The sequence below is a fragment of the Salvelinus alpinus genome, chromosome 1, assembly GCF_045679555.1.
Source record: "Salvelinus alpinus chromosome 1, SLU_Salpinus.1, whole genome shotgun sequence".
Lineage (NCBI taxonomy): Eukaryota > Metazoa > Chordata > Actinopteri > Salmoniformes > Salmonidae > Salvelinus > Salvelinus alpinus.
The window spans coordinates 67,026,445-67,037,215 of NC_092086.1; the positions used below are offsets into that span (position 1 = coordinate 67,026,445).

The 10,771-nt window shown below is 45.1% G+C and overlaps 1 protein-coding gene across 1 annotated transcript; it reads left to right on the top strand.

Annotated features, from left to right (window-relative positions):
- Positions 1–3,167: 3,167 nt before the first annotated feature.
- On the top strand, positions 3,168–4,625 carry LOC139568178 (putative fibroblast growth factor 1). The gene is made up of 3 exons (XM_071389919.1): positions 3,168–3,355; positions 3,686–3,792; positions 3,970–4,625. The coding sequence occupies exons 1-3, from the start codon at positions 3,286–3,288 to the stop codon at positions 4,150–4,152; spliced, it is 360 nt and encodes a 119-aa protein (XP_071246020.1). The 5' UTR covers positions 3,168–3,285; the 3' UTR covers positions 4,153–4,625.
- Positions 4,626–10,771: the final 6,146 nt, after the last annotated feature.

Genomic DNA, 10,771 nt, shown 5'->3' on the forward strand with positions numbered 1-10,771 from the left:
TGTGTTCCAGGCTCTGTTGAATGATGTTCTCCATGACATGCTGAACCGGATCGTCTTCGTCTACCTTGATGACATCCTCGTCTTCTCCCGCTCCCCCCGGGAACAGGTGTTCAATGTCCGGCAAGTTCTCCAGCACCTTCTGGAGAACCAGTTGTTCGTTAAGGCAGAAAAGTGCGAGCCCCATCGCTCCCCCATTCCCTTTCTGGGCTACATCGTCTCTGCTGGGAGTGTCCAAATGGATCCCAAGAAGGTGAAAACGGTGGTGGGTTGGCCTCAGCCTACGTCCAGGGTGCAGCTGCAACTCTTCCTGGGGTTCGCAAACTTTTATCGCCGCTTTATCCGGGGTTACAGCACCCTGGCCTCCCCCCTGTCTGCCCTCACCTCTACCAAAGTTCCGTTCACGTGGTCTACGGCCGCTGACCGGGCGTTCCGGGACCTTATACACCGCTTCACCATGGCTCCAATCCTGGTTCATCCGGCCCTTCCCATCAGTTCATGGTGGAGGCCGATGCTTTGGATGTCGGAGTGGGGGCTGTCCTGTCCCAACTTTCTGCCCTGGACCTTAAGCTGCATTTGTGGACCGACCACAAAAACCTGGAGTGAGGGTCCCTGCTGTTTACCCGGTCTAACTTTTCCCTCTCCTACTGGCCGGGGTCCAAGAACGTCAAGGCGGATGCCCTGTCTCGCCACTACAACCCAACGGCTACCACCTCGGAGCCCAAGACCATCCTTCCCACTTCGTGCCTGGCGACGGCACCCAGCTGTGGTATTTGGAAACAGGTCCGGGTGGCGCAGCGGTCCCAGCCAAACCCTGGGGGGTCCAGATAATCGGATGTTTGTGCTGTCTGCTCCGCGGTCCTGGAGTGGCCCCATTCCTCAAGGCTTGCCTGCCACCCAGGCTCCTGGATCCTGGTCTTCGTGCGACAATGCTTTTGGTGGCCAACCGTGGTTCCAGACGTGGCCGCCTTTGCCACCTGCACGGTCTGTACATGGAAGCAGACCCCTCGTCAAGCTCCGGCTGGCCTCCTCCATCGCCCCTGCTCTCACATCTCCCTGGACTTTGTCACGGGTCTCCCCCATCCTGACCGTGGTGGATCGCTTTTCCAAGGCCGTCCACTTCATTCCTCTCACCTCTTCCAAGGTGACGGCCCAGCTCATGGTGCAGCACGTCTTCCAGATCCATGAACTGCCAGTGGACACGGTCTCCGACTGCGGCCCTCATTTCTCATCCCGGTTCTGGAAGGCGTTCTGAACCCTCACTGGGTCATCAGGCCAGCCTGTCCTCCGGGTTCCACCCCCAGTCTAACGGCCAGTCGGAGCGAGCCAACCAGGACCTCGAGACCCCTCTGTGCTGCCTGGTCTTTGCCAACCCAACCACCTGGAGCCAGCAGCTGGTGTGGTTGGAATATGCCCGCAACACCCTTGACCCACTGATATTCCAGTGTTCCCTGGGATATCGGTCCCCGCTCTTCCCTGAGCAGGAAGAGAAGGTCGGCATACCTTCTGCCCAGATATTTGTCCGCCGCTGTCGTCGTACCTGGAGGAGAGCCCGGTCTGCCCTCCTTAAGACCACCTCTAGGTATCGACGTTACGCGGATTGCCATCGGACTCCAGCTCCCCGGTATTGTCTCGGGCAGAAGGTATGGCTATCCACCCGGGATCTGCCCCTCCGGGTGGAATCCAACAAACTCTCCCCCGGTTTATCGGCGAGTTCCCCATTTCCATTAGCCCCTCTGCTGTTCGTCTTCTGTTGCCCCGTACCCTTTGTATGCATCCCACCTTTCATGTGTCCAGAGTAAAACCCATGTCTCACAGCCCTTTTCCTCCTGTTTCCAGGATAATGTCTGAGTGTTGGAGTGTGCCCCTGGCTATCCGTACATTTTCAAAACAAGGAAATCGTGCAGTCTGATTTGCTTGATATAAGAAACGTGAAATGATTTATACTTTTACTTTTGATACTTATTAAGTATACTCAAGTAGAAATTTACTGGGTGACTTTCACTATAACTTGAGTAATTTTCTATTAAGGTAACTTTACTTTTACTCAAGTATCCACCACTGAATATAGCTCTGACGACAGCCTTTCCCTCTTGAAATAGATTTTGGTGACGCTGGTCGGCCCCTGGATGATGGAGCAGAAATACAGACAGTCACCCAGGCAGCCACTGCACCAGAGGGGCCAGATCTCCCAGGAGACTCACTGCTTCTTTTCCTTCTCCTCTTCCTTCTACTTCTTATTGCTTGGAAAAATAGGCTCTATATGGGTAGGCCTCGCATTCCTCCTGTGGCTTTTTTTCTGAACCAAGGCCTGATGGATTTCCAAGACATTCCGGATGTGGAGTCTGGCTAAGCCTGTGGATGCTAATGATAACATAGCTACCGTTCCGCTTAAAATTAAATAGGCTAGAACAAGGCTCAATGACAGCTGTACAGCACTCTTTTTCCAGGGGATAAAATTATGAAGATTTCCACTGCAAGTCGTCTCCATTTTTGGGGTGAAAGTGACAGTGCTGGCTACTGATTCGGACCAGGAACCTAGTTGATTTTATCAGGGATCGGTCTCTAGAGGTTGACTCTATTGCCTGATTGACTGATTAGAGTGATTGACACTACAGGTAACCTTGGAGCCAAACTGCTGGGAATAGACTGATCACCTGTGGCTGTGCATTCTGCATTAGAGCATGCCAGAGACATGTTGATATGCTGTAAAGTTTTATGACTGTGTTGTCATTTGAGTCATTTTAGAAAGCTCCTATATTTAATTTTTTGTACAAACATAGCCTAATACAAATATAATTTTCTCTGAGTACTTTGCTTTCTAATGTTACTGATTTGTTTCAAAATGTGTAATATTAAATCACTACCATCTGCAACTAATTTCTATGTGAATTTATTCACATTGGTTTATACAATGAAAGCAAACAAGTCTGCACATGTGGTGGTTTGCTTGACTCGCAACACAATCTGATTCATGCATCATTTCGTACACAAAACAAAGGTCCATGTAAGGCAGCCGGCTTTTTATTATAATCAAATTATAATGCGGTTTTACATCCCCATTTATAACTTTTTTCCCCTCTTGAATAACATTTCTAAAACGTTTCGCGATACAAGAATCAACAATGGTCTGGTCGCTTGTTTCCAGCCACAGGGGCATTTAACGGGCACAGCACATCCAGAGGCACGCTACAGAATGGCGGAGGGTGAAATCACTTTACTATCCTTGGGGCCAACGACACAGGACTGTCAAAGCAAGACTGCAGACCTCTCACAAGGCTCTACTGTATGAACGGAGGACATCTTCAGATCTTACCGGATGGAACTGTAGCGGGTGGCAGAGATGAAAACAAATATGGTACACACTACTGTACTTAGATTAGCCTACAAAAATGTATATAGTTAATGTTTTGTTTTGGTATAGACAGCATACTTCCACCTTTTGTTTACAGTTAGGGAATAGCCTATAGGCCTATAAGCTACTGATCTATAATATGTTATGTACATAATAGATTGTTGAATATGTTTATTCCATTATGAAATTATATCACTTTTAGGAAGAATTTGGAGAGAGCAGCCTCATTCTCAGGCCTCTCTAATGATGCTCTCATTATGGCACAACCTAATGGCAACTACCAATACAATCACCCCTTAGCTTTGACACCATGCTTGTGTATTTGTGCTCTAGACATTCTAAATGTTAAAGCAGTGAGTGCTGGTGTGGTGGCCATCAAGGACCATGAGTCGGGCCGCTACCTGGCCATAGACAAAGATTGTAATCTCCATGGATCAATAGTGACTGGTAACACAGTGTATAAATGACTGTATTGAACTCTGCCTCAAATCAAAAAGTTACAAGTCAGAAGTCAGGTGGAAAAATACTGTGTAGCTTGAATGGAGGAGGCCTTACGTGGAGGAGGCCTTATGTGGACGAGGCCTTATGTGTTCTTAATCTAACCTTGTCTATTCCAGGAAACTTTGAAGGATGAGTGTTACTTCCCGGAGAAGACGGAGGAGAACTATTACAACACGAACAGGTCTCAAAAGTACCAGGACAAAGACTGGTTCCTAGGGCTCCAGAGGAACGGGCAGCCTAAAGCTGGCCCAAGAACACACATAGGCCACAAAACCATCTATTCTGCCTCGACCTGTTGACAACACCCCCATGTGAAGGCAAAAGACAGCAAATGTCAACAAGGACCATGCTACAGAAATCAATCACCTCCGTTCACTTTGACCAATGTGCTCTTAAAAACCTTTTACTGCAGTGGGCGTAATCAGGGTCACACAGAGTGATCCTTGTTAGTCTTAAACAAATCTAGTTTGAAACAAAAGTATACACCTCACACACGGTTAGGGTACCATGTCAGATATAGAGTTGACATTTATTCAATTTTGAGTTTGCATCCCAATTTTACACTTTATATACATCACAGAAGACTGAAATATAACAAAACCGTTTGACATAAAAACATCAGATTTTTGTCTGTTAAAAAAAATATATCTTTATTAATTATGAAATTATACAAAATATTAATTACATTCCACCCATGAGGCGAAAAAGGACACTGTTGGTAATTGACTGCAGGGAAGGGCTACCCATTACGTAAAAGTATCGGTAACAATCATGATATTATAATTTGTATTTGTATTCCTTTTGTATGATAACAGCATTTAGTTTTACACAAACACACTCACATTTATATAAAAAAAATTGTCATGTTTGTTGGAGAATATATATTAATACAATTTTGCTAATAACCTATCAAATGTTTGTTTTTACAAGAGAATGGGCATATTTTCATTGAAATACAATTTCATGTTAAATATTGGAGCATATGTTGGAAATATATTGAACAAAAACATAAACGCAACATGCAACAATTTCTATGATTTTACTGAGTTACAGTTCATAAGGAAATCAGTCAATTGAAATAAATAAATTAGACCCTAATCTATGGATTTCACATGACTGGGCAGTGGCGCAGCTATGGGTGGGCCTGGGAGGGCATAGACCCACCCACTCTCTAAAACGCCATTGGAGGTGGCTTATGGTAGAGAAATTAACATTCAATTCTCTGGCAAACAACTCTGGTGGACATTCCTGCAGTCAGAATGCCAATTGCACACTCCCTCAAAACTTAAGACAGCTGTGGCATTGTATTGTGTGATAAAGCTGCACATTTTAGAGTGGCCTTTTATTGTCCCCAGCACAAGGTGTAATGATGTAATGTGTAATGATCATGCTGTTTAATCAGTTACTTGATATGCCACACCTATCAGGTGGATGGATTATCTTGGCAAAGGAGAAATGCTCACTAACAGGGATGTAAACGCATTTGTGCACAACATTTTTGAGAAATAAGCTTTTTGTGCTTATGAAACATTTCTTTCGGCTCTTTAAACATGGGACCAACACTTTACATGTTGCATTTATATATTTTTTCAGTATGTATATGGTTCATAGCCTGTCCCATAACAAATAGCCTATACAAAGTTATTACAAAGGTTATTATACTGATGTTACATTAGGCCTATTGAAATCCTTTGTGTCACATTCTTATTTTTTCAGAATGTACCTTTGTACATTTTGTCACACTTGTGTTTGTTAGTACAGAATTGTCATATTCATTATGAATACTGAGAAGAGATGTTGAAAATGGCCATAGGGTGGCAGCATTGTATCTTGATCAATTCATTTGGCCTATTTAGGAAACGTGTCAAAGAGACTCACTTCTGAAATAGAAGTGTTGGTTAGTATACTAAACAAAAATATCAATGCAACATGTGAAGTGTTGGCCCCATGTTTCCTGAGATTAAATATACAAAAAAAGGCTTATTTCTCTCAAATGTTGTGCACAAATTTGTTTACATCTCAGTTAGTGAGCATTTCTCCTTTGCCAAGATAATCCATCCACCTGACAGGTGTGGCACATCAAGAAGTTGATTTAGCAGCATGATCATTACACAGGTGCACCTTGTGCTGGGTACAATAAAAGGCCACTCTGAAATGTGCAGTTTTGTCACACAACACAATGCCACAGATGTCTCAAGTTTTGAGGGAGTGTGCAATTGGCATGCTGACTGCAGGAATGTCCAATAGAGCTGTTGCCAGAAAATGTTATGTTAATTTCTCTACCATAAGCCGCAGCCAACGTCGTTATAGAGAATTTGGCAGTACAGTACGTCTAACATGCCTCACAACCGCAGATCATGTGCAACCACGCCAGGCCAGGACCTCCACATCCGGCTTCTTCATCTGCAGGATTGTCTGAGACCAGCCACCCAGACAGCTGATGACACTGAGGAGTATTTCTGTCTGTAAACTCTTAATCAGGAGATAGTGATACATTTTAGAATAATTACATTGTATGGTTATTGAGCAAGACAGTGCATAGACACTCTCTGGATAGCAGAATACTCTTTTTATGTAACTGTAGATACATAAAATGTAATAAAGCCCTTTTGTGGGGAATAACTAATTCTGATTGGCTGGACCTGGCTCCCCAGTGGGTGGGCTTATGCCCTCCCAGGCCCACCCATCGTGTGCCCCAGCCCATAATCCATAGATTAGGGCCTAATTTATTTATTTAAATTGAATTATTTCCATATATGAACTGTAACTCAGTAAAATCGTTGAAATTGTTGCATGTTAATTTTTTTTTATTTCAGTATAGATACAGTACTTGTAGATATCAAATCAAATCAAGTGTTATTTGTCACATACGCCGAATACAACAGGTGTAGGTAGACCTTACAGTGAAATGCTTATGGCAGTCTTATGGCTTGGGGTAGAAGCTGTTAAGGAACCTTTTGGATCTAGACTTGGCGCTACGGTACCACTTGCCGTGCGGTAGCAGAAAGAACAGTCTATGACTTGGGTGACTGGAGTCTTTGACAATTCTTTGGGGCTTCCTTTGACACCGCCTAGTATATAGGTCCTGGATGGCCGGAAGCTTTGTCCTAGTGATGTACTGGGCCGTACGCATTACCCTCTGTAGCTCCTTACGGTCGGATGCCGAGCAGTTTCCGTACCAAGCGGTGATGCAACCAGTCAGGATGCTCTCAATGGTGCAGCTGTAGAACTTGAGGATTTGAGGACCCATGCCAAATCTTTTCAGTCTCCTCAGGGAAAATAGGCTTTGTCGTGCCCTCTTCATGACTGTCTTGGTGTGTTTGGACCATGATAGTTTGTTGGTGATGTGGACACCAAGGAACTTGAATCTCTCGACCCGCTCCACTACAGCCCCGTCGATGTGAATGGGGGCGTGTTCGGCTCTTTTCCTGTAGTCCGCAATCATCTTCTTTGTCTTGCAACACAATGATGAGAAAAACAGTTTCTGTTCACTTATTTTTCTGTAACAGAAAATGGTAACACTCCTCCTCTCTTACACATTTAAATGTAGCCCTGTCCTATACAGTGAAAGTAAGCAATGACGATGATTCTGCAAGCAGCAGGAGGCAGAGAGACTGAATATGGTAAACAATTACTACCTTAAAGCAACTCGATTGCAATAATTCCTTATTTTGACATTTTATGTATGTACAGTTACATAAAAAGAGTATTCTGCTATCCAGAGAGTGTCTATGCACTGTCTTGCTCAATAACCATACAACGTAATTATTCTAAAATGTATCACTATCTCTTGATTAAGAGTTTATTTGCAATAAAGCAGGAAGTGATCACAAGCAGGAAGCAGGCATTACAGTATCTCCTCAGTGATTGGCCAGTGCAGACATACTTTAGGCTTGGCGGTGGGCTGAAGCAGCTGAGCCAAATGGCTAACAGCACTGGTAACTGTAGTTAAGTGTGCCCCCTGCTATTGGCCATTCTGCTCCATGTGTTAAAGGCTATGGCTGATGATAGGTTCACTGGACAATGAGACACATCCCAGCAAGCTGGTCAGGCAGGGCCCTTCCTCCCCCCCCTCTCTCTCCCCTCTTTCTCTCTCCCTCTCCCGCTCTCTCTCCCTCTATCTCTTTCACTTTCCCTCTCTCTTTCTCTCTCTCAAATCAAATCAAATGTTATTTGTCACATGCGCCGAATACAACAGGTGTAGACCTTACAGTGAAGTGCTTACTTACAAGCCCTTAACCAACAATGCAGTTTTAAGAAAATACAAAAAAAAAGTAAGAGATAAGAATAACAAATAATTAAAGAGCAGCAGTAAAATAACAATAGCGGGGCTATATACAGGGGGTACCGGTACAGAGTCAATGTGCAGGGGCACCAGTGTCGAGGTAATTGAGGTAATATGTGTAAAAAGCATAAAAGGGGTTGGGGCGGGGCAACGCAATTAGTCTGAGTAGCCATTTGATTAGATGTTCAGGAGTCTTTATGGCTTGGGGATAGAAGCTGTTTAGAAGCCTCTTGGACCTAGACTTGGTGCTCCGGTACCGCTTGCGGTGCACCGGAAGCTGGAGGCCCCGGACGCTGGAGGCACACACATGTGCACACTTACACACATATGTACATACTTGCACACGCACACAGTCTTGTATAACTAACCTTGTGGGGACACAGAAGTCAGTCCCATTCATAAACCTAACCCTTACCCTAACACTAACCTTAACCCCAAAACCTAACCTTAACACTAACCCTAACCCTAACACTAATTCTAACCTTAATACTAAACCCCGTAGAAATAGCATTTGACCTTGTGGGGACTTACAAACTGTCCCCAGATGGTCAAATTTGAGTTTGTTTACTATTATTGTGGACACACACACACACACACACACACACAGGCACACACAGAGGCACACCCACACCCACACACCCACACCCACACACCCACACCCACACCCACACACACACACACACACACACACACACGCACACAGAGCCCTGCACCCTGGCCTCCAGCCTCCGGGGGCTGTGGCAGGAGCAGGAAGAGAACCATTGAATGTAAACTGAACAAGCAATAGCTTCCTCTGGGACTCCCCCAGCGAGGCTGCAGCCAAGATCCCGCCACCATAAAATACTTTGACAGACCCCTGTCATGGCTGTAGACAAATCCATTGTAAATTGCACAAACACTCCTCCGTAACTCCACCTCGCTGTCTCTTTCTCTATCTTTCACCCTCTTTCTCTCTCTCTATCTCTGTCTCTCCCTGCTTGCCTTGCAATCCCCCCATCACATGCCCCCAGAGGACCCCTCTCCTCCTCATATTTAGCCTCTTATTATGAAAACAGAGGCGCATTGTTGACATTTGTGTGTGCATGCTTTTCCTTTTACCTCTGCTGGTCCGGAAGAGAAACAAGGGATGCATGTCTGTTACCTGATTCATCTGCAATTAAAGACACTGCTCTTCATCTGCTCTAGCACTTTGCAACATCCCAAGGAACTGCAAAAGCAAAAGGATGGAAGAGAGAGAGAGAGAAATATGTGGCCTCCTGCCACAACCTTGAGGGACAGACAGTGGAAAGTACAATGTAACAATAGCATTTGCCATTTTGTTTTGTGTTGTCTTTCATGTCATGCAGCCTTTCAATCATGTGATAACTAGCCTACTACAATTACGTTTACTATTATTGTCATTATTGTTGTAGTTGCTGCTAATATTGATATCATTAGCACTACTACGATTATAATTATCATTACTTTATTACTGTTAGTCCGACCATTGTATTTTTAAGTGATTTAACTTGCCATGTCAATAAAGTCTATTGAATTGAATTAATTGGGGTGAGAGACAAAGAGAGAAGGAGAGAGAGAGCAAGTGAGAGAGAGACAGAGAGAGCAGGAAAAAGAGAGAGTGACACAGAGACAGAGCAAGAACGAGAGAGTGACCAACTGGCAAGTGTCTTCACTGACATTTTCAACCTGTCCGTGACTGAGTCTGTAATACCAACATGTTTCAAGCAGACCACCATAGTCCCTGTGACCAAGAACACTAAGGTAACCTGCCTAAATGACTACCGACCCGTAGCACTCACGTCTGTAGCCATGAAGTGCCTTGAAAGGCTGGTCATGGCTCACATCAACACCATTATCCCAAAAACCCTGGATCCACTCCAATTTGAATACCGCCCCAACAGATCCACAGATGATGCAATCTCCATTGCACTCCACACTGCCCTTTCCCACCTGGACAAAAGGAACACCTATGTGAGAATGCTATTCATTGACTACAGCTCAGCGTAGTCCATAGTAGTCCGTAGTCCAACACCATAGTGCCCTCAAAGCTCATCACTAAGCTAAGGACCCTGGGACTAAACAACTCCCTTTGCAACTGGATCCTGGACTTCCTGACGGGGCGCCCCAGGTGGTAAGGGTAGGTAATAACCCATCCGCCATGCTGATCCTCAACACGGGGGCCCCTCAGGGGTGCGTGCTCAGTCCTGTACTCCCTGTTCACTCACAACTGCATGGACAGGCACAACTCCAACACCATCATCAAGTTTGCCGATGACACAACAGTGGTAGGTATGATCACCAACAATGATGATACAGCCTATAGGGAGGAGATCAGAGACCTGGCCGTGTGGTGCCAGGACAACAACCTCTCCCTCAACGTGATCAAGACAAAGGAGATGATTGTGGACTACGGGAAAAGGAGAACCGAGCACGCCCCCATTCTCATCGACGGGGCTGCAGTGGAGCAGGTTGAGAGCTTCAAGTTCCTTGATGTCCACATCACCAACAAACTATCATGGTCCAAACACACTAAAACAGTCATGAAGAGGGCACGACAAAGCCTATTCCCCCCGAGGAGACTGAAAAAATTTGGCATGGGTTCTCAAATCCTCAAAAGGTTCTACAGCTGCACC

Bases quoted from the DNA above. Each gene is read 5' to 3' on its own strand.
- LOC139568178 (XM_071389919.1), top strand. From the start codon at position 3,286: ATGAACGGAGGACATCTTCAGATCTTACCGGATGGAACTGTAGCGGGT. The intron at 3,356-3,685 runs GTACACACTACT...TTTGTGCTCTAG, and splicing joins CAGAGATGAAAACAAATATG to ACATTCTAAATGTTAAAGCA. The intron at 3,793-3,969 runs GTGACTGGTAAC...TGTCTATTCCAG, and splicing joins GTAATCTCCATGGATCAATA to GAAACTTTGAAGGATGAGTG.